The sequence below is a fragment of the Brassica rapa genome, chromosome A03 (genome assembly GCF_000309985.2).
Source record: "Brassica rapa cultivar Chiifu-401-42 chromosome A03, CAAS_Brap_v3.01, whole genome shotgun sequence".
Lineage (NCBI taxonomy): Eukaryota > Viridiplantae > Streptophyta > Magnoliopsida > Brassicales > Brassicaceae > Brassica > Brassica rapa.
The window spans coordinates 22,449,972-22,473,156 of record NC_024797.2 but is presented as its reverse complement, the minus strand read 5'-3'; the positions used below and the strand labels follow the sequence as shown (position 1 = coordinate 22,473,156).

At 35.7% G+C, this 23,185-nt stretch overlaps 5 protein-coding genes across 10 annotated transcripts; 3 read left to right on the top strand and 2 right to left on the bottom strand.

Moving 5' to 3' along the window:
- The first annotated feature begins 14 nt into the window (after nt 1-14).
- On the top strand, nt 15-8,852 carry LOC103860598 (terpenoid synthase 25). Of its 2 annotated transcripts, XM_033286488.1 has the most exons (7): nt 15-3,219; nt 3,478-6,581; nt 6,778-7,051; nt 7,149-7,518; nt 7,730-7,951; nt 8,014-8,152; nt 8,234-8,852. In XM_033286488.1, the coding sequence occupies exons 2-7, from the start codon at nt 6,321-6,323 to the stop codon at nt 8,765-8,767; spliced, it is 1,800 nt and encodes a 599-aa protein (XP_033142379.1). In that variant the 5' UTR covers nt 15-3,219; nt 3,478-6,320; the 3' UTR covers nt 8,768-8,852. The 2 variants fall into 2 exon arrangements, with proteins under 2 accessions (XP_033142379.1, XP_009136480.1); XM_009138232.3 differs by having other exon boundaries at nt 15-6,581.
- On the bottom strand, nt 926-1,750 carry LOC103861117 (zinc finger protein ZAT1). The gene has a single exon (XM_009138822.1). It carries the CDS (start codon nt 1,748-1,750, stop codon nt 926-928), a length of 825 nt encoding a protein of 274 aa, XP_009137070.1.
- A 285-nt stretch (nt 8,853-9,137) lies between the features above and the next one.
- LOC103860596 (structural maintenance of chromosomes protein 6B) lies at nt 9,138-15,873 on the top strand. Of its 2 annotated transcripts, XM_009138228.3 has the most exons (28): nt 9,138-9,377; nt 9,529-9,634; nt 9,712-9,845; nt 9,923-9,978; nt 10,059-10,145; nt 10,224-10,544; nt 10,957-11,076; nt 11,362-11,496; nt 11,600-11,676; nt 11,769-11,844; nt 11,973-12,047; nt 12,153-12,257; nt 12,376-12,545; nt 12,651-12,753; nt 12,858-12,970; nt 13,163-13,364; nt 13,514-13,645; nt 13,741-13,855; nt 13,957-14,042; nt 14,130-14,225; nt 14,318-14,454; nt 14,550-14,652; nt 14,740-14,819; nt 14,936-15,014; nt 15,102-15,159; nt 15,274-15,371; nt 15,468-15,562; nt 15,649-15,873. In XM_009138228.3, the coding sequence occupies exons 1-28, from the start codon at nt 9,221-9,223 to the stop codon at nt 15,704-15,706; spliced, it is 3,174 nt and encodes a 1,057-aa protein (XP_009136476.1). In that variant the 5' UTR covers nt 9,138-9,220; the 3' UTR covers nt 15,707-15,873. The 2 variants fall into 2 exon arrangements, 1 of the variants encoding a protein (XP_009136476.1); XR_004455998.1 differs by lacking the exons at nt 15,102-15,159; nt 15,274-15,371; nt 15,468-15,562; nt 15,649-15,873 and having other exon boundaries at nt 14,318-14,468; nt 14,936-14,990.
- Nucleotides 15,726-20,347, bottom strand: LOC103860597 (MADS-box protein AGL72). Of its 3 annotated transcripts, none has more exons than XM_009138229.3 (7): nt 19,020-20,347; nt 18,695-18,883; nt 17,231-17,377; nt 17,034-17,133; nt 16,816-16,857; nt 16,670-16,720; nt 15,726-16,245 (listed from the first exon to the last, which is right to left on the bottom strand). In XM_009138229.3, the coding sequence occupies exons 2-7, from the start codon at nt 18,874-18,876 to the stop codon at nt 16,105-16,107; spliced, it is 663 nt and encodes a 220-aa protein (XP_009136477.1). In that variant the 5' UTR covers nt 18,877-18,883; nt 19,020-20,347; the 3' UTR covers nt 15,726-16,104. The 3 variants fall into 3 exon arrangements, with proteins under 3 accessions (XP_009136477.1, XP_009136478.1, XP_033142394.1); XM_009138230.3 differs by having other exon boundaries at nt 19,228-20,114; XM_033286503.1 differs by lacking the exon at nt 15,726-16,245 and having other exon boundaries at nt 16,252-16,720.
- Nucleotides 20,348-20,361: 14 nt separating this feature from the next.
- Nucleotides 20,362-23,132, top strand: LOC103860595. 2 transcript variants are annotated; one of them, XM_009138226.3, is made up of 14 exons: nt 20,362-20,620; nt 20,719-20,799; nt 20,879-20,952; nt 21,041-21,074; nt 21,148-21,206; nt 21,287-21,401; nt 21,489-21,526; nt 21,616-21,713; nt 21,796-21,851; nt 21,939-22,191; nt 22,289-22,407; nt 22,481-22,537; nt 22,618-22,758; nt 22,847-23,132. In XM_009138226.3, the coding sequence occupies exons 1-14, from the start codon at nt 20,468-20,470 to the stop codon at nt 22,919-22,921; spliced, it is 1,353 nt and encodes a 450-aa protein (XP_009136474.1). In that variant the 5' UTR covers nt 20,362-20,467; the 3' UTR covers nt 22,922-23,132. The 2 variants fall into 2 exon arrangements, with proteins under 2 accessions (XP_009136474.1, XP_009136473.1); XM_009138225.3 differs by having other exon boundaries at nt 22,286-22,407.
- The last annotated feature ends 53 nt before the right edge of the window (nt 23,133-23,185 follow it).

Sequence of the window (23,185 nt, the reverse complement as noted above, 5' to 3'; positions counted from 1 at the left end):
ATATATATATATATATATATATATATATATATATATATATATATATCATTTGCAAGTGATAACTATTAATGTTTTTGTTTCACACTTTTGCAAATCATATTCAAGGAATTAAAACAAAACACATGTACGTATTTCTTCTTAATGTAATACACTACTTTAACATGTTAAATGCAAAGAAACAATCAAATTATGAATTAGTAAGAAAGACAATAAAATGATGACTCTATTTAATTTTAATTCCATATAACATGCTATTCCTATTCTTAGTAGTACCACTATTTATTTTGATTACACTGTTTCCATATATCATAGTATTTCTATTTTTGAATCAATTGATATATTTTGACCCAAGAAAAAAACCAATGGATATATTTGAATATAATATCTTTGATTTCAGTTAGTCAAACAAAAACTTAATTTTTATTTATTTTGTAAACTTACACGAATATTTTTTCTCTCTTTTAGAAAGTAGAACATATTTTTTTACTATGAATGTTTGATTTTGTCTTTTGACTAACACAATATTATGAATAGTCTCTAATTAGGTCGATTTCTCTGCATCATATTGTATCACTACATCTAGGATCCTAATTTGATATTTCGAAATCTTGCAGTTCAAATTTTTTAAAAACATATACACATTCTGAATAAGAGATTATATGAAGGAAGAAAACATAACTTTGAACCAAACTTTTGTTAATATATGATAAATAAACCAAAGGGCTACAATAACTGAGAAAACAGAAAAGAAAACTTAAACTTAAACCAGAGTTTTGTTAATAAACTAAAAGGGACAACAACATAAAAATAGAGAACACATTTTGATTATCTTTCATCCAAATCTATTAATCACCCAAATTCCACCCTTTATTCTATGCTACTCGGCTGAAGTCACTAACCAAACATAACGAACCTAGTTACTTGGTTATAGAAACACATAATGAACCTTCTTGTGACCACCAAGTGCTTGACCGGATCCAAACACTCTGCCACATATTTCACATTTGTAATGTCGAACCATGGCTTGACCATTCTTGTCACAAATCTTCAACCGTTTGGTCCTGTGACTCGTTCGATGACCACCTAATGCCTGATACGAATGCAAAACTTTTCCACATATATCACACGTAAATTTTTTCTTACACTGATTCTCCTTCTCAACTAAATATGTTTCATCCTCGTCATCCTCATCTTCATTCTCATCGATGTCTTCTGTTAAGACTCTCACATTTGAAGCAACATATTTATCTTTGTCTTCTCTGTCATCATCATCAGAATCTATATCGATAGACTTTCGAGTATATTCTTCTTTTTCATTTGGAGTTGCTAGCAAGCGGTCAATAGCATTCCAATTCTGAGAATTTTCTGGTCTCTGTCCCTTAGACATGGCTACAAGACACAAAGCACATTCTTCAACAGCTGTTAAAGAACTCGGACACTCATCTACATCCACGACGAACTTTCTCTTGCCTTTTATTTGTTGTCCACCTTCTCCTCTCTTTAGATCTGGTTCCGGACCAACTTCACTTGTGTGGACAGATCTCATCAAAACTGTTTCATTAGGTCTGATGTTTGCTGCAAGTTTGGTGAGTGTCTTCAATGTTGGGACGGTCGAGCCAGTTGCTGATTCTGCGTTTGATGCCGAAATTTTCCGAGTGTGGGACCTCATGTGGCCTCCTAAAGCTCTCCCATTTGGAAATGATTTCTTGCACACTTGACAGTTTCTTGTTTCATTGAGAAGTGAATACATCATGACGATGGAAAGAAAGAAGGTAGAGATTTTTAATGTTTTTTTCTGGGAGAAGTGTTTGTTTGAATATGTTGTTTTGTATCATTTCGAGGTATATATAGTTGCAGAGATTGAGGAATACGTAAGTACGTGTAGAGTTCTATTCAAAAGGAGTTATCCACTTACCATAAATGTTTAGTGACATATATGCTCTAACAATTATTCAGCAAACTAATTATTATTCCCTGTTTTTCTTATATAATAGAAATCACCTTCAAATGTTTAGTGTTTTTATTATTTTGCAGCTTAATACAAAAGTTATGGCATGCAAATAATTTTTAGTTTGACTGATAAATAGTTGACTAATTAATACACACGGTACGACGAAAAAGCCCTCAAGTATAGAAAATTCATGCAGTAAAAAAAAAAAGTATAGAAAATTCATGTCGGTCTCCCTAGTTAGCAATATTTGGGCTAGAAAACACCAAGCCCATTTTGGACGAAGATATCGAAGCCCATGTTATCTACGAGAGGTCACTGTTTTATATTCGAGACTATTTAAAATTGAAAAATTTACTCCTAGAGAGACTTTATGAATTTCCAATTACACTTGGAGACACATTGCACTTGCCACACACATTTTGTGTATCTAAAGACACTAACATCCCTGAACTAGACTAAATTTCAGTTTCTCACTCTTCTTCTCTCCTAACTCGTTACGCAAACTCTTCTTTTTTTTTCTCGAAAGAATAACAAATTCATCCTCTTTCTTAACTCAATTATATTTTCTCAAATGTTCAAACCTAATTCACAGAGTTCAATAAAAAAATCAAAAGAGGATTGATTGGTGTGATGATAAGACCAGAGCTTGTAATGAAATCGATCATGGACGGGATCAGGATTCGCCGTGGCTGAGCTCGGGATCCGCCATGGATGAGCTCGGGATCCACCGTGGATGAGCTCGGGATTCGCCGTGGCTGCAGAGCTCGGGATCCGCCGTGGATGAGCTCGGGATCCACCGTGGATGAGCTCGGGATTCGCCGTGGCTGAGCTCGGGATCCGCCGTGATGAGCTCGGGATTCGCCATGGCTGAGCTCGGGATCCGCCGTGGATGAGCTCGGGGTCCGCCGTGGCTGAGCTCGGGATCCGCCGTGGCTGAACTCGGGATCCGCCGTGGATGAGCTCGGGATCCGCCGTGGCTGAGCTCAGGGTAGCTGCTGTAGAGTATCAGAGAGTGGAAAAGCTCGAGATTCAGCGACCGTTTCACCGCCTCGATAACCCGTAAAACTCACCGGACATTTCAAATCCACTGTGAGATAACCTCTTTCCAGATTTCGCTGGAACTAGTTAACTAGATCTGAGCGTCGGTGAGAGGTTCTTTGATCCGTTCGAGGAAACATGGCAAGGATGAGAAGTTTTATAGGTTTGATTAACAAAATACAGAGAGCCTTTGGAAAGCTCTCCCAACCGTAGATGTCCTTGGTGGCCAGGTTTGATCTCTTTCCGTAAACAAATATACAGATTTTGAGCTTTTGTTGTTCTGATGAGGAGAATGTGTAACGTATGTAATTTGTATATAAAGATTGGATTTTGATGTTCTTATGGATGGTTTCTACCTTTCTGTTTCCAGAATCATTGAGTTATTGTAATGGTTTTATCATTGTAACTTCTTCGTAAGGGCTTTGATCTCTAAATACTTTGCTTATGTTATAACCAGAGTCTCTTTTGGTTTGTGTTTACATTTATAGCTTCAGTTATTTCCAACGGAACGTGCTCCACCATCACCCGTTACATGGACAAATGGATGGACTCTCACCAACGAGTGGGTACATGGCCTTATGTCCTCTTTTGAATAGTCTTCATGGAACCTCCCTCCTTCTCAGTTCCCTTCAGTGATGCCTGTCAACGTCTTCGACTCCCTCATCCTCACTGCTTCCAAAATCCTCCACCAAGAACGCATTATTGTCCATGTTGATGATCTGGACTCTGATTCAAAAGTTGTTGTGGTTGGTGACATTCATGGTCTCGAGTTCTGAAGCATGGAGGGTCTTGAGTTCTAGGAAGACCTTTGTACTTTGCTGCTCTTTCACCTGGTAATCATCTTAGATTATGGATATTGTATTAATTGCATCTTTTTCTGTCATGTTTGACTTCTTTTCACAGTTTTTTTAAATCTTGGTTTATGAGTGTGGAATCTACTTGCCTACTAGAATTGGTAATGAGTATGCATTGACAATCCACATTTGTTCATAGAGTTGGTAATATTGTTCCCAAGATCCTGTCCACAAAAAGAGCATCCACAAAAAAAGCATATTCATCTCAAGTCTCAAACCTTCCATAAACCATTTTCTAGGCAGTTGCAATCCAGTTCGGGTTACTCTTTTTGCTTTTATGTGAAGTAACAATGATGTTGTGTTCTTTGTCTTAAGATAGATTCAAAGTGTTGGGGTTTCTCATGGTTTCAGGAGGGTAACACTGCCGTGGCTAATGGGACTTAAAAGAAGCTGTAAATCCATCAAGAGAAACCGTAAGTTACCAAGAGCTCATTCATATATAATCGTTGGACATGTTTGAATTTAAGCTTTGTTTTTCTTGTTGGACATGTTTGAAGTTATTAACCTTTTGGTCTGTTTAACTTTGTTTTTCATCACCCACCTTTTGTTTTTCTCAATGGACATGTACGTGGCTGTTTTTGGTTTGAACTTATTAACTTGTTCATCTTTGAGATTTGGACACATTAGTATCTATATCCATAGCCTTTTAATGTCACAATTTTTTTTTATCTAAGTTGTTTAGTGTTAGTGACTCTGTCCACCACATCAAGTTTGGATTCTCTATCCACAAATTTAAAAGATCTCTTTTTTTATCTATGGTCGTCCACATCCACAACATAACCAAAATATTTGATCAAAAAATAAAATAACAATTTCAAACTATTCCAAAAAAGTGTTAAAAAAAGACTATTTCAAAACAAAAACAAAAAGTTCACGTGCTATCGAAACCGTAAGCCAACTTCTCTTTCATTTCAATAAGGGCATAACTGTCCACATTTTCTTTGAGCCCACCACAAAGTGCCTTGCAAGTAGAAAGTGTCTTTATATGCAATAGAAACTCAAAATGTGTCCCATATGGTAATCAATTCGACTGAACTCGTAAGCTTTTAATGAATGAAAAAGAAAAATGCCTCGTTGGAGGAAAAAAAAAGTTAAACAGACAATCAAAACATAGAACAGAGTACCAGTGGCAGTGTTTAATGTATAGGCTCTCGTCACTTGTGTTATACTACTACTTCTACATTTGGAAAAGATGAACATGATCATTTATGGTGTGGTCTCGATGTATCGAATTCAAGTTGTATTATAGTAATTTTATATTGTGGTTTCAGTCAGTGTCAATATGATAATATTAGAAGAGTTGACCTAAGGTTATATTAATGGTTGATGTATAATAAACGCACGATAAAATTTCCCATTTAATGTTCATCTGCTATTTTCCCAGATCTAATTGAAAAGAAACCCTTGTAACGTTTGAGAAATTTCGATAATAGTAATTTAACTACTCTTTGGTGGTGTAGCGTGTAGAAAGACTTACCATGCAAGTTAAGGGAGTAGAGTGAATTCTTGCACTTTTAGTTAAATTTTGTAATCATGTTTGGATGGTTATTGTAGAAGCAGGCATAATTCTTTCATAGATTTTGAAGATTAATTTGGATCCTGGCACAAAATCCCCCGTCATATGAAATTATTGTATTCTTTCGGTAAATGTTACAGCCACTTAACACAATAATACCTTAGGCATCTTTCAGGTCTAATCATTTCATAAAAAGCATGGACAATTCTGAATCTCTGATATCTAACAGGGAACAAGGACATGTTGGAATATAGATTTTTTGTCTAAAGCAAGCTGCTTGACAAAAATGTTAACAAAGACTATCTGACATTTGTAATTTTAAAAATACACAGAAAGTATAAATACTCTCTTTGGATGGTACAGATCTTGCCAGAGTCAAAAGTGTATATGTTGTCTACCCAAAACTGGAAAAGAAAACAATACACACTTATGACAATTATAATCGTATTCGTTTTATACACTTTTTTAATTCTTTGCTTAATTTTTATTTTCCAAATTAAGTAACTTCTTTTTTCAGGGTATGTATAAGAAAATAGTTCCTCCAAATATATAGATCATGATGTGTCTAACAACATTTTTATAAATATAAAATTTAGAATTAATTTTCTTGAATCTCATTCTATTTTCTATTTATAGTGAAATAAAATTATTCATAGAGTAATGCATTTATCTTTTACACAATACTTCATTTTTAACTTGAAAATGAAATAAGATTTAGAGTAAAATTTAATTTCATTATAAAAGAAAAGGAGAGATTTATAAACTTCCACTAGACGTAAGTAGTTTAGTTTAGTTTCACTGTTAAAATATTGTCTAGGCTGTCTAGTCTCCACTAGATCTTGTATCTATTTAAAGCAAGCTGAAGATGTGAGAGCAAAGTGAACCATCCAATCCATCATCAAAACATAAAGCAGAGTAGAAACTCTCTCGTGTCTATCTTTTTTATTGACAGCGTTTAAAAATGCAAACTTCAAGTATGTCGATGAGTTTTGGTCCTAAAATTATCCCTCGCACTCACAAAGTCACTCTCTATCACAAGACCAAGCTTTCTCTTTTACCTCGCCCTTTGCTTCAAAACCAAACTCTTCCTCGAAAACCCACAAAACAAGATTCGTTCTATGTAATGGCTACTAGTAACGATCTTGAGAATACTCGTCCCTTGGCTCAGTTTACCCCCACTTTCTTAGGAGATCACCACTTCTCTGTTCCTGTCAATGATTCTGTAAGTACATAGCTTCCCGATGTGTCTTCAGACAGAAGTTCATGACTATGTATTGTTAGTTGTAGTTAAGACAGTTAAGATATCCCATTGGTTCATTTTTTAATTTTCTTTTAAGATAGCGCGTCATATCTTTTAAACCCATTATGTCATATCGTAACTACATCTAACATGTGTTTCTTACGTCATATTTTTATAGGAAATCGATGAAATTGAGCATGAGATTGAATCAGTTATGAAGCCGTGTGTGAGAGATATGCTCATGTCTTTTCACACCTGTACCAAGGATAAGATTCGTCTCATTCACTTGCTTATCAGTCTAGCGATTTCCCATTATTTCGAAAATGAAATTGAAGAGATTCTAAACAAGACTTTTGGGGAGCTGGAGATATTAACCGACAATGAAGATGATCTTGAAACAATCTCTATTATGTTTGAGGTTTTCAGATTGTATGGACACAAAATGCCTTGTGGTAATGGCCTTATCCCTTATATTAGTTTCTTTGATTAGCATATATGTTTATTCTTATTTTGACTATATATATATCACTCATGTCGATTTCATTATAGTTGTGTTTGAAAGATTCAAAGGGGAACATGATGGAAAGTTCAAGGAAAGTGTAGTTGGAGATGTTAGAGGGATGTTGCAGTTGTACCAAGCATCATATCTCAAAACAAAAGATGAGGATATAATGGAGGAAGCACGGAGTTTCACTAGGACTCACTTAGCAGTGACTACTACTCATCCACATCTCTCAAAGCTCATAGAACATGTATTATACATACCTAGATATCGTTGCATAGAGATAGCAGTTGCAAGAGAATACATCTCTTTTTACAAAGAAGAAGAATATCACGATGAGAAGCTGCTCAAGTTTGCGAAACTCAACTTCAGCTATTGCCAGCTGCATTACATCAAAGAGCTCAAAGCTCTCACTAAGTAATCTCCTTTAGCTAATTCTAAAATCATATATTATATTAGTAGGAATCTCACATCAAAAGTGTGATGATACCAGAGCTATTATAATAGACACACAATATAGACCAGTTCAATTTATTATCAACTAGCTTTGAGTTGGTAACCGTAAAACCTTACATATGGACCCTCAATCTTGTTGTGTCCGTCTTGGTAATTTCATATGTGATTGCAGATGGTGGAAAGAGATAGATCTTGCATCCAAGCTGCCGTATACCTTCCGGGATAGAATTGCGGAGTACGGTTTGGGCATGGTGGGTATATATTTAGAGCCACGATATTCCCTAGCGAGGGTTATATGCACTAAAATTTCCATGATCATGACGGTTGTTGATGACACATATGATGCATATGGTACTCTTCCTGAAGTCACAAGTTTCACTGATGCTTTGCAAAGGTACATGCAACATTATTTTAACCTGAACTCTAGTCTTTTGGTCTGATAAACTTAATGGCTAGGTGGGATATTGGAGCCATTGAAGATCTACCAAGCTATATGCAAATCATCTTCCGAAATTTGTGGGAAATTATTCAAGATATTGAACGAGAAATGAGTTCGCTAGGAAGACATGGCGGTGTACAACCAACTATTAATGAGGTGCGTAAATGTTAATTATCATTAGACAAAGACAGTATGATGCATACGATTAATGTTGTATGTTTATATCGACAAACATAGATAAAGAGCTTGATGAAGGAAGGGTACATAAAGATAGCAAAATGGGCACGAACAGGTCATGTACCAAGCTTTGAGGAGTACATGGAGGTTGGGGTCGTCACAGCCGCAATGGATGACATGACACTCTACATCTTTCTAGGTATGGAAGACTGTGATGAGAAAATAATGTACGAGTGGGTCGCATCCAAACCCAAATTCATCCATGCTTTTAATGTTGTGCTTCGTCTGACGAACGACATAGCCACTTTCGAGGAAGAGCTGAAGAGAGGGGAAGTGGCAAATGGAGTCAACTGTTACATGAAACAACATAGTGTTACTCAAGAAGAAGCGGTTACAGAATTAAAGAAGATGATAAAGGATCACCACGAGATAATGATGGAAGAGTTCTTTAAAGCTTCATCCACTGTACCACGCCAAATCCTTGTGCGGGTCTTCAATCTTGCACGTGTGATCTATTTGTTCTACAAGGAGGGTGATGGATTTGGTCATCCAGGTGAAAATCTCAAAGACCAGTTCACATCTTTGTTTACATAAAATTCGCTTACAGATACATACGTGATTTGATTCTCATGAATCTCTTGTATTATGATTATCTCTATCATGTGTGTTAGTTTTGAGCTATGAATAATAATGCTATGCTTTTGGTCCCTAAAAAGGAATAATAATGCTATGCTATGTTTTTAAAACTAAATCATAAACTTATGTAAATGTGTAGAAGCGTCGAAACGACAGCGTTTCGCTCTAAAAGAAAAAAAACAAAGTATACAAATATGGCTAATGGGCCGATGTTAAGTAAATTGTAAGGCCCATAATGGCTATCTCTAGAAGATCGGACGGTGAAGACGGGCATGGTTAGCATACACGCGGTGTATAATAGCCTCACCTCGTCTCGTCTCTTTCCCGCCCTAAAGCACCCGGCGATTAGCCTTCCTCTCTTTTCTAATTAGTCTCAGCCGGAGCGAAAAACCCTAGAAACGCGACAAAGCCATGGCGAAACCTGGGGCTCGACCCAGCGCTTCCTTCATCAAACAGCGTTCCGGGTCGGGTACTATCCTTAGGATTAAGCTCGAGAATTTCATGTGCCATAGTAATCTCCAGATCGAGTTTGGCGAGTGGGTCAATTTCATCACCGGCCAAAACGGAAGTAAGTGTCTCTTCCGTCACTAAAGTTTTCATCTTTAGCTCTCTAATCGATTGAATTGAAATACGCATGCCTTATTGAGAGTTGGGGTTTTGAAATTCACGCTCTGTGATGTTTCTCGAAAGCTAATTTGGTTGGTGTGTGTGTTGGCAAGGTGGAAAGAGTGCGATATTGACTGCTCTATGTGTTGCATTCGGGTGTAGAGCGAAAGGGACTCAACGCGCTTCCACTTTGAAGGATTTCATTAAAACTGGATGCAGGTTTGTTATGCTGCAAACACTTGGGAACTTAGTGGTAAGAGTGACTGAAACTTCTTTTCAATTGGAACTCGTTGCAGCTATGCGGTTGTTCATGTTGAAATGAAAAACCAAGGAGAAGATGCTTTTAAGCCTGAAGTATATGGTGACGTTATAATTATCGAGCGTAGGATAACCGAGTCTGCTAGTTCTACCATTCTCAAGGATCATGAAGGTTTATTCGCTTTAGCCCTTCTCTTTCCTCAAAGGGGTTTTTTCTGTTCTTATTATTATGAAACCTATGTGCTGCAGGGAAAAAAGTAAGTAGCCGAAAGGATGAGCTACGGGAACTTGTTGAACATTATAATGTGAGTTTTTTTGTCTTTCATTCAAACTCGTTGCCATATTGCCATACTCATTGGTTGATCTGTCTTATGTACATGTGTAGATTGATGTTGAGAATCCTTGCGTAGTAATGAGTCAAGACAAGAGCAGGGAGTTCCTGCATTCTGGAAATGATAAAGATAAATTTAAGGTATCTGCTGTAAACTGGTTTAAATTGATGTCAACCATATTCGATTTTTTTTTTGGGCTAAAAGCTTCTGTTCTTTAGTTCTTTTTTAAGGCAACTCTTCTCCAGCAAGTTAATGATCTTCTCCAAAGTATCTACGAGCACTTGAATTCTGCAACTGCCATAGTCGATGAAATGGAGGAAACAATTAAACCAATAGAGAAAGAGATCAATGAGTTGCGTGGAAAGATAAAGAACATGGAACAAGTTGAAGAAATAGCTCAAAAGTTACAGCAGTTGAAAAAGAAACTTGCTTGGTCTTGGGTGTATGATGTGGATAGGCAGCTCCAGGAACAGACCGATAAGATTGTTAAGCTTAAAGAACGCATACCTACTTGCCAAGCTAAAATAGACTGGGAACTAGTAAGTCATACATACTTTTTCATTATCTGGATGGCTATGAAAAATCGCTGCACTATAGCGCTAGTTTCTCCCTGGTAACAATGAATTTTATAGCTGTATAAAAAGAGAGAGTTTGATTAAGTGGAGTCTTGATGTATTTGCACCCTAAAGTATTCTTCAAGGACCATGGTTAAGACATATTATCAAGCTTCCTTAAGTTTGGGTGTGGTTTTGCCTAATGGTCGAGTTGCTTAGAGTTTGAACCTTGTAGCTTACTGATTGTATTGCTTAATTCATGTTCTAGAACTTAAACTGAATATATGGCTGAACTCAAACTGAAATTTATAGAGAGCTATTTACACAGAGCTGAATATATTGCTTACTTAATGTTCTGGAACTCCAACTGTTTGATTCTAACTGTTCAATTCTGTAGGGTAAAGTCGAATCATTAAGGGATCGCTTGACCAAGAAGAAAGCTAAAGTTGCATGTCTGATGGATGAATCAACTGCGATGAAGAGAGAGATAGAGACTTGTCACCAATCAGCCAAGACGGTATGTAGTATATAATTTTTAAAGGGGTCTAGTGGATGGGATTTTCCGTATAGAATTAGCAGTTTATCTTCCTTCATTTAACAACATATATTAGGCATATGAATGTACTGGATTTGCCAAATGCGTTGCATGGCTCAAATATACATAGATTCTGAACGTGGACAGCATGAAAATAACATTCAACGAGATTTAGTTTGGAAAAATTGCTTTGGGTTTAATGAACTTTTAGAATGTGATTTTGATGTATCTTGTCTTGTGTGTTCATGATGTTAATTCTGACTGTAGGCGGCACGAGAAAAGATTGCTCTAGAAGAAGAATTCAATCATAAGCGAAATAGTGTTCAGAAGATTAAGGATCGTGTTAGAAGGCTTGAACGGCAGGTTGGAGATATCAATGAACAGACAATGAGAAACACTCAGGTCCTCTGTATTGGTCATTGACAGTATCCTTTTGTGCTCAGTGTCTTGGCAAAACAGTAATGTGTTGTGAAGGTATATTTCTCATAGGTTGTTAATGATGCAGGCTGAACAATCTGAAACCGAGGAGAAACTGAGATACTTGGAACAGGAGATTGAGAAGGCTGAAACACTACTTTCCAGGTTATAATATTAAGTTTTATCATTTCTTTTTTCTTGTTCCTATCCATCTTCTGTAGTCGTCTCATTCTTCTTCAAATATTTGATACCTTTAGATTGAAAGAGGAAGAGAATTCCTTACTGGAAAAAGCGTCAGCTGGAAGGAGAGAGATGGAACATATCGAGGATATGGTACAAAATATTTGCTACTTACATACATTCCACATGAATATTTATAAGAATCTTATCAGTTTCTTATGCAGGTTGCTTTAATTTTGTAATTAACACATTTTTCATTTTTTTGGTCTTTTGGCTTCTAGATTCGAGATCATCAAAAGAGACAAAATAATATAAACTCCAACATTTATGATCTAAAGAAACATCAAACAAACAAGGTACGGTTTGCATGATTTAATTATAATATTGGTGTTTCAACTGGATATTGCCAAACCTCTTTCGATAAAACCTAAGAGGCACACAATTACATGCATGCTTACTAGGTTACTGCGTTTGGAGGGGACAGAGTCATTTATCTTCTGCAGGCTATTGAGAGACATCATCGTAGATTCAAAAAGCCTCCAATTGGTCCTATTGGCTCCCATGTGGTAAGTTTCTATTTGTTTATTTTGCAAATCTCTGCTCCAAAACAATCTTCCAATGTACTAATAGTTTGTGGAATCAAAAATCTCATAAAATATCTTCTAATGGTGTGATGTTCTACAGACGTTGATCAATGGCAATAAATGGGCGTCTGCAGTTGAACAAGCTCTTGGAAACATGTTAAATGCATTCATTGTGACTGATCACAAAGATTCTCTCACTTTAAGAAGCTGTGCTAATGAAGCCAATTATAAAAACCTTAGGATTATCATATATGACTTTTCGAGACCAAGGTTCAAAGTTCAATGAAACATTTTAATCTTTTCTTTTAACCCTTTAAAATTAATGAATAAGTAGCTTATGACAGCACAATTTGCTTTCTTTCTTCATTTGTGCAGGTTAAATATACCAAGGCACATGATTCCTCAGACAGAGCATCCAACAATTCTCTCTGTCTTGCATTCTGATAATCCAACCGTTCTTAATGTCTTGGTGGATGTGGTAATCTTACTTTCAGATTTCCCCTCAGACTTACTAATTTTCTACTTTCTTACAATCTTATATGACGGTATACATATTTTGGTCTTGTTTTCTGGATATTTCAGAGTAATGTTGAGAGGCAAGTACTGGCAGAGAACTATGAGGTGGGAAAGGCAGTTGCTTTTGGGCAAAGGCTCTCAAATCTGAAGGATGTTTACACTTTAGACGGATACAGAATGTAAGTAACTTGTTAGCTTTGGCATGGAAAGTCTCTATATCTTCACTTGCAAACAAGAACAACTCGTTTACAGATATCTTTTGTTCTTTTTAATACAATTGTGAACGTGACAAGGGATTGACTTGAGACAATCTAGGGGATAGATGAGGATCTTCCCCAGTCATAACAATAATGTATCTACTCTTACCTCAGGTTTTTTCGTGGGCCAGTTCAGACAACTCTTCCTCCTATTCCTCGTAAACCTACGCGACTATGTGCTTCTTTTGATGACCAGATCAAGGATCTTGAAATAGAGGCTTCTCGAGGACAAAACGAGATAAATCAATGCATGAGACGTAAGAGGGGAGCAGAGGAGAATCTCGAAGAACTTGAGTTGAAAATCCGCACACTGAAGGTAAATTTGAATTCATTAATTAATCCAGTGGACATGTCTAGACTAATGTTCCCACTCGTTAGGCGTCTTAACTTAAATGATTAGCTTGTTTTCACATAGCTCTAGTTTTCATAACAGTTTTTGCATTTTCCTTTCTTTGGTTCATGCAGAAGCACCGAAGCCAAGCAGAGAAAGTTTTGACGACAAAGGAATTCGAGATGCGAGATTTGAAGAGCACAGTCGCTGCGGAGAATGAAGCATCATCGTCTTCAAGTGTTAATGAGCTTCAACTTGAAATCATGGTTTGTTTGCTGGTGACGATACTATTTTATTGCGATTGGTTTCACCACGGTGTTATGCCTTAAAGTAGGTGTTTTTCTTCTAATTAATATATCAGAAAGAACGAGAAGAAATGGAGGAGAAAGAAGCTTTCCTTGAGAAGCTCCAGATGTGCTTGAAAGAAGCTGAACTAAAAGCTAATAAACTTAATGCTTCATTTGAGAACTTACGTGGTATGTCTGTGATAGACCATTGTTTCTCAAAAACATTGATAGATCATCTTGATTGACCGACTGATTTTTATTCTTTCATTTCATCCGGAACGTGCATGCAGAGTCAGCCAAGGGTGAAATTGATGCCTTCGAGGAAGCAGAGAACGAGCTAAAGAAGATTGAGAAAGATCTTCAGTCTGCCGAAGCGGTACCCTTCCTCGCCTCTATGTTTAAAACAAATTGATCTTGTACTTGCTTTGAATGCAGAAGGTAAGCAAGCGTTATTCTGTTTCAGGAGAAAATCCATTACGAGAATATAATGAAAAACAAGGTCCTACCTGATATCAATGAGGCTGAGGCTAATTATGAGGAGCTTAAAACTAAGCGAAAGGTACACATAAGTAATCATGAAATTTCAGTCCGTTAGTATTTTTTGTTTTCATTTTATCTTTCGGTAACAAATTACATATGCTTAAATTTCAGGAAAGCGACCAGAAGGCCTCTGAAATTTGTCCTGAGAGTGAGATATTGTCTTTGGGGCCTTGGGATGGGAGTACTCCTGAGCAGCTCAGTGCGCAGATTAACAGAATGAATCAGAGACTTCATCGAGAGAATCAGCAGTGTGTATTTTTTAGTATTGTCTTTCAGCTCTTCCTTCAAACGTAAAGGACATGTGTACAGTAAACCACATGCTTCAATTTTTTGTTTGGTGCAGGTTTTCTGAATCAATCGATGACCTTAGGATGATGTACGAGAAACTAGAACGAAAGATTGCAAAGAAGCGCAAATTGTACCAAGGCTATCGAGAAAAACTCATGGTTGAGCCTTTGCAGATCTGTTTATGTTAAAGCTTTATGTGTTGTTGTTATAGCTGCATCATTTAATATTCATTACTGTTTGATCAGGCCTGCAAAACTGCTCTGGATTCGCGGTGGGGCAAGTTTCAAAGGAATGCATCTTTGCTTCGGCGCCAGCTAACGTGGCAGTAAGAGTTGCTTTCCCTTATTGCCAACCACATAGATAAACTTGTAGTTCGGTTGTCTCTTTAAGATTTTTTTTTCTTCTGTATGGAGCTTTCTTTGATTTTGATATTCGAAGCAGATTCAACTCTCACTTGGGAAAGAAAGGTATCAGTGGACACATCAAAGTCAGTTATGAAAATAAAACTTTGTCCATAGAGGTAAGTGACACTGCTATGCTTAAGATATCTGTGACTTGTGTGTCCATATTATTGCATTATCTGATTGATGACTTTTGTTTCCGACAGGTTAAGATGCCGCAAGATGCAACTAGTAATGCCGTTCGAGACACCAAAGGTCTTTCAGGTTCAGCTTCCTTCTCCACTTAAAAAAAAAACCCAACATATTGTTATATACAGACAACATTTCCTATATTGGACATTGGTCATCTAAGACACAGCTCCTATCTTGAACTTTCAGGAGGAGAACGTTCTTTCTCAACTTTGTGCTTTGCATTAGCTCTTCACGATATGACAGAAGCCCCATTTCGAGCAATGGATGAGTTTGATGTGTTTATGGTATTATGTCTTTCTGAGAATCCTTTCATTACATTGGGATGAGAGCTTTACTGAAATAAACCTTTTTGTTTTAACCTCTCTGTTCTGTAAATCTAGGATGCTGTAAGCCGGAAAATCAGTTTGGACGCTCTGGTGGATTTCGCAATTGCACATGGAGCGCAGTGGATGTTCATCACTCCTCATGATATCAGGTAACACAGATTAATTTTCAACACCATTGAACTCTGTTTTGAAGTTGATGTTTGGATGAGACTCACACTCTTGTGCTCTGTTACAGCATGGTGAAGTCGCATGAGAGGATAAAGAAGCAGCAAATGGCCGCTCCTCGTTCTTGAAATTGAAATAACCTTCTCCTTTCTATGTAAAATATTAGTTTATAAAGGTGTACACACTTTGCTTGCAGATTTTCTAAGTATTACTTCATGATTTATCATCAATCTGATTTTTAACAGAGTGGATTTTTTTTGTTTTATATTACCACATCTCATGCAAGTTTCTACTTTTTTGAAAGAGATGTTCATTTTGTAAATTATTAATCACGTTGGGGTCATAATAAAAAACATGCCATTGGCATCAGAAAAATAAACTCGGTTCTACAGATGCAAAAAAATTGTAAGAAAAAAACCCGTTGTATTTCATTGCTTATGCAAATAGAGAGACGACTAAAACATTCTGCAAGTCGTATAGATACTTGGAAAATAAGAAAACGAGAACCGGTTGGTTTAACATACGACTACACTTGTCTTCTAGGCAATCCGATGAACAAATCAGTTTCAACGTCCGATATGTTCATGTTTTCAAAAGCAGATGATGATAATGCATTATTTTCACTCTCTAGGCTCCCCGACTGCATCCACAAGGGTTTTTCTTCAAACTGAAATAATAACAAGTTATTTTCCTAAATTTCATGGAAAAAAGAGAACTCAATAATTCGAGAGAGAAAAAAAAAACATTCATGAGACGCCAGTTTTTGATGGACTACTTTTCAGTCTCACTTTAAAATTTATTCATAAGTAGTAGTATTAAACTACAAGTTGCTAAAAAAAAGTAGTATTAAACTACCATAAGATTTTTCATGAAATTTAAGAAAAAATTAAGGGTTTTCCCTACTAAAGAATCATAGCGGTAGTTGATGTTTTTGCTATGAAATTCAAATCCTGGCAATATATCTATTATCCAAATTATGTAGCAGTTAGGTAGTAGAAAGTAAAATCCATGGTTAAATAAGCGTGGGTGTGCATGTTTGAAGACATGCATATGTTCTTGGGTAGTATTTATATGCGTGTGTGTTATTATACCATTTCGTGCAGCGTAGCTCTCTCGTTCACGAGCTCTCTCGTTCCTGCAATCTAATGAGATCAAACCAAAAACACACAGGCAATTACTGAAAATTAGAAAGTAAATGCCACTAAGAACTGACTAAAATACACATTAGTAATATTACCTCCGCTTTTAGTTTCCCTACCTCTTCTTCATGCACCTTAGCCTGCCAAAATATTGGTAGAACCCTGAATGAGCTAGGCTGATTTGATATCTAATAACTTAGATACGATCAGACGTCTCATAGAACATATATATAAAACCAGACATCCTCTAGAACAACACCGCTAATTATAAGACCCATTATTGTTAAACACGTTAAGACAAATCATATAAGCTTACCTTTCTTGATCTGATAAGAGTAAGACTTTTCTCAATTTGGATAGTTATTTCATTGAGCTCATCCACCGAGCACGAACCTAAATCTTGCCCCATAAGCTTCCTAATTAAGATGCATGTTATCGCGTTCATGAATGTATTTACAATCATACATTACATTAGAAACACATATAGTAGATATAGATATATCAGAAGCTAACCGGCAATGAAGTTGAAGAAGTTCAATTCTGTTCACCATTACCGTTACTTCGTTCTTGAGATCCTGCACATCTCTCTCTTCTTGGAGTCTCTCCGCATGAAAATATCCACTCCTATATATCTCACATTGTTCCATCATCTTCTTCATGCTGAATCATTTTCAAGTTAATTAACCTCTTCATCATTTATTATATTATTTAAGCATGTATTAAATTCCGAAAATGTTATCATGCCCAACAAGAACATTCACACATGCAAGAATCATGGATTAATGTTATGTATACATATCACGTATTTGTTCAAACGTAAAATTAAATACACATTGTAGATACTTGACACGGTAAATCTGTTAGGAGAATGTATGTACAGTACATATAAAGGTTCTCAATATGTTACTGGCCTACTTAGGGAGAAGAGATTGCAAAACAAATATCTGATATACCAACGTAAGTAATATATATTTTGGTTTCCTATTTATACTAACCAATGATACTTATAAGCACGACGGCTTGACCTATATATTGTGGGCTAATTAAGACCGTTAAAACTTACAAACTCAACAGAAAAAAGCTTTACATATGATACTATGGCTACACACGCCTTTTCACTATACGTACCAACAATTTGATTGAAATTGTTAAAACCATTGTAAAACTCGAAATTACGGATGCTATGGATTGCAAGAGATTTTGTTGGTTACTCATCAAAACTTATTTCAAATGTAGCTAAGTGGCTATAATATGTGCCTATGTGCTTTCACATAACTGATCAGAACTGGGGTTTGATAATCATTTGAAACATTGTTATGGATTTGTTTAAAGAAATCCAATTGCCTACTAAATTAAAGATCAACACAATTACGAATCATGAAAACTGTCGAGGAATAAATAATGAGACCCTAGCAGAAATCCACAAGATTTTATCTCATACATAAATACATATGCAGGGTTTTTAAAACGGTCCAATTGTACTTATAAAGTATGGTATACACACTAGGATTATTTTAATATAATTATAAAAATGGCAAGTTGTTTGAGCATGAGTTCCAAGGCATACTAGGTTCAAAGTTCAAGAACACTTTTTTGGAAAGCCCTCAGATATTTGAATTCATTTAAATAAAAACTTAATTAAGTTCAGGAAAAACATCTGGTAAAACTAATTGTGATGAATGTTTGAATTCATACAAATAAAAAACTTCGTTAATTAGTAAAGTAAATTACAGAAAATGTAAATGACCAACATTTTTTTAAAGGCATATATTGTCGAAAACATAAATTAAGCAGCTGTATTTACCTTAATTTCTCTACTACGATATTTGGGAAATGAGTTGGAGAGAAAGAAAGTTATATATATCACTACTAACAACAAGAATAAACAAGAATAATAATCAAAGTAAAGCAAGGACAAAAGATTCATCGATGATTATTGATTGGATTAAAGGTTTTTATAAATGCAAAATTACTTACTCGGAGCTTGCGAATTCGTATATTTTTCCTTTCTGAGAAAAGACAATCGCTGCAACTTGAGCATCGCAAAGAACTGAAAGCTCGAGAGCCTTCTTCAAGAGACCTTTCCTACGCTTGGAGAACGTGATTTGCCTGCTTGTCTGGTTCTCAATTCTTTTGATCTCAATTTTCCCTCTCACCATCTTGTTCCTGTCAAGATTAGTAATCCGTATGAATCTAAAGGATTTTTAGAAAGAAAACGAACTCACTTGGATATTATAAATCCAAACCAAGAAGCTGTTTCTTAATAACAAGAGGAAGATCCAAAGACAAGATTCAGGTGTACCACAAAGTCAAGGTGATAACTCCCCTATATGAAAGAAGATGGAAGATCTGGGAAACATAAAGAAACCCAACAAAAACCCTTTTTTATAAAATCTGTCAAGATTCGCCTAAAAGGACTTTAAGAATAGCAGAAAGCGACCAGGAAAATATGTCATATTAATCAGAAAGAAATTCTAATAGAAAAGTAGATGCAAATGAATAGAACTGACTCGTAAATTAGATCCCTTGCTGATTGAGTCTCCTTTTGGTCAAACTCTCCTAATGCAGGGAGGCACAAAGCCAAACCCTAAGTTTAATTAGTCTTGTTTTGCCTTCTAACTTAGTTAATTACACTCAGAAAAAATGCTAGTTAATTATCTCACGTTGCTTTGCCTGATGGCAAGCAAAATTAAGTAACTTATAAGTTTTTGACTATAAATGTTTATAAATACCATGTTGTCCATTAACTCAACTGAAAGGTTAATTCAAAAACAAAGCTTAATTTTTATGATCAAATCATGTTTGAAGCAAAACTAATACTATTACATAATCTCTTCGTTCCACAATATAAAGATGTTTTGGAAAAGTTTTGATGTTTCAAAATATAAGATGTTTTGATACTTTTAAGTTACTTTAACTTTATCAAAAATTGGTCAACCAATTATATTTTACTGCATTATTTACGATTGATTAACTTATATTTAATTTATATTATTTAATAATATTATCTTCTTAAAAGTAAGTTTCTTAATTCTTGTGCATTCAAGCAAAACATCTTATATTAAAGAACGGAGGAAGTATAATTGTAGGTATTATACTAACCTGGTCCATAAACTCCTAGAAATCCAAAATGTCTATAGATTTCAATTTTTCATTTCTTTTTGGACTATTTTGAGCTATGTTAGAAAATTATCAATTCTGATAAGCTTGCTGTGATTTAGGTGAGTACTAAACGTTGTAATTGTTTAGTTTTAGTCATAATAGTTTATTGCCATGCACTTATCGAATAAGTGAACTTATTTTCTATAAATGTGATAAGATAACTGGCATTGATAAAACATTGAAAATCTAAAAATTGGAATAACATTGTATATATACATTCAGCTCATAAAAAAACTGATAAGAAAATACAAAACTGAGATTTCCCCTAAAACAACATTGTATTCGGTTATTTAACCCGTAATCCTCAAAATTGTACTAATTACAGAACTGATCACGTCATATTTTCTTTGTCAGTAATGACGACAATGTTAGTACAACGATTATTATGGGCTAGCCCAACTAAACATGGGCTCACTTCTCAATATGGGCTAATAATTATCATTACAAAAGTTAAATACGAGAAATAAAAACAAAAAAAAAGCTGACTGTAATAAGTGAAAGGTAATCAGATTGTCGGAAACATCAGCAGAGTAATAAAAAAGTATCCAAGACCGATCGAGAGCAAAAAAACTTGTTAGTCTCTGGAAGATGAAAAACAGAGAGGAATCATCTGGCTCTTCAGGATCAACAACGAACAACCCTAACGGTGAACACGAACCACCTCGAGAGATCAACATCCGACCATTCTCTTCTGTTCCTTCTTCTCCTCGCAACGCTTCCTCTAAATACGATTTCGTCAAGGTTCGATTTTTTTTATTTCTTTTTTTATTCTTCATCAAAAACTTTGAATTATTATTTTTTTTTAAAATTTAATCTTCCTTTATCAACAAAATTGTCAGGTGAAGGTATGGCTTGGAGATGCAGATCACTACTATGTTCTGTCTCGTTTCTTAGTCTGTAGAATGCTAACTGTTACTAAGGTTTGTCCAATTTCAACTCAAATTGAATATTTTTCTAAGGTTGGTCCTGAATTGATTCTCCACAACATGTTTGATTCAGATTCCAAATCATGTGGCTGTGAAGATTGCTCTTGAGCTCAAGAAGCTTCTGATTGACAACAGTCTTCTAGATGTGTATGCTCTTCTTTTGTCACACTATTGGTCTTCTTATTATCGATGTTGTTTTTGAACACTAGTTTTGCTTCGTTTTGTCTTTTTGCAGGTCTCAGAAAGATTTGGAAACCAGTTTGTTTATGGTATGGTGCATACATATCTTTAGATGGTCTTGTGAAAAACGTTTTTAAAACTAATTCTGATTCAAAATTGCAGCTTATGGAGCGACGTGGTTACGGGAAGGAGTACGTTAATCGCTACAATATGATGACCAAGTAAGTGCTAACTATATATATATATATATACTTTTTTTACTTTCAAAGTTTTAAATTTTTTGTGTATGTGGGTTATATAGATTTCATCATCAGAGAGTACCACTGGTGATACTAGTATGCGGAACAGCATGTGTTGGGAAGTCAACAATAGCCACACAACTTGCTCAGAGACTCAACTTGCCTAACGTCTTACATGTATTTATCTCATCTCACTCAATACCCCACTTCTTCTTCATTTGTTTTCTTTTTCAAATCTCATGTTGCTCTCTTCTGTTTCTACAGACTGATATGGTGTATGAACTGCTACGTACAGCAACTGAGTAAGTTTCACCTTCTATCTATCACATTCTTATCCTCTAGTCTGACAAATAATGAATGTATTGTTGTTTTTTTTTTGGTTTAATCTTAGTGCTCCTTTGACATCAACCCCTGTATGGACTCGTGAGTTCGCATCATCAGAGGAGCTCATAGCTGAGTTCTGTAGAGAATGCAGAATTGTTCGTAAAGGTACTTTTTGTTTTTGTTTTTTTCCACTTTGTGTTTGTGGATTGTTACATTATCACAAATGGTTTTGTTGTTGTTTGCTTAGGACTTGCTGGTGATTTGAAGAAAGCAATGAAAGATGGGAAACCCATTATCATTGAGGTATTATTATTATATCCTTTGTGAAAAGCTTTTTATTTCAGCTTTTTTCTTATATTAATATTTGGTTATGAATTATCATCTTAACAGGGAAGACATTTAGATCCAAGCATATACTTAATGACAGATGAGAACAAATCTCCATCAAATGATCCCGACAAGAGTAGCAGCAAAGAAACAAACTCTTCAGGAGATGTAACCTCCCCCGAGGAGGCGGGTTCTTCAAACACTAAAGAAACCGAAGATGATAGTGCTACAGAAGAACCTCATTCTCAGGTTGAAGCCATGACGACATCTGTGGAAGAAGAACTGTCTGAAAAAGTTACACACAGTAAAATCGATGGTATTGTTTATAGTATTCTCATCATCTATCTCCCTATCTTCCTATGAAGTTTCTTGCATTTGATTCTTTGTAATGTTACATTTGTGTGTTGCAGCAGAAACAGTAAAAGAAACTGAAGAGAGGATGAAACCTGTAGATGGAAGTGGAAAGGCGAAATCAGGTCCTGAGCCCATAGTCATATCTATTGTGTTAAAGATGGCTGAGTTTGATCATAAGGTGATTCAAGTTTTTACGATGCAGAAAGTAGTCTTTCTCAGTTGTTGTAATATGTTGAATCTTGTTGTCTCAGGCTTTGCTAGAGGAGTGGATATCTTCGCGTACATGTGGAGATAAATATACATCTAAGGTATATAAACAAAACCCTCAAGCCCTTCACTAAACTGATCTTGAAAGTAGTGTGTGAACACAGTTTGTTTTGTTTGATAGGAGAAAGAGAGACTAATAACAAACCTAAAGACAATTGAAGACTACCTTTGCTCCTTCAATTCACAGGGAGTGACTGTTGTTAATATATCAGCCACCACTTTCCCACAGACGCTGGATTGGCTTCACAACTATCTTCTTCAGGTAAGAAAGGAGTTTAGAAAGTTTTACAAGTCTTTAATCCTCAATAAAACACCGTTAACCATGATTCTTCGTGGTGGTTGTGCTGTAGCGTATTGAGGAAGGGATTCGATCGTCAGAGAATGAGACTCCCGCCAAAGAAGTAGTGTTGAAGAAGTCAGGATGAAAGCTTGATTGTCGCTTGTATAATCTGAAACAGGAAATGAGTTTAATTATAAAAACAATTGAGTTTAGAACTCTCTAAATGTATCAACATGTCCTCGCTTCTGAAAGGACTTTTTGTCTTAAATCTTTAATTACTACTTCCGTGGCAGTGATGACCTGATCTACGGGAAAAAAAGCCTTTTGTGTTTATGATCACATTCACATGAATGATTTAGATGCTTCTTGCCTTCTTGGGCATATAGTTCAAGTACTAAAAAATAGGAAG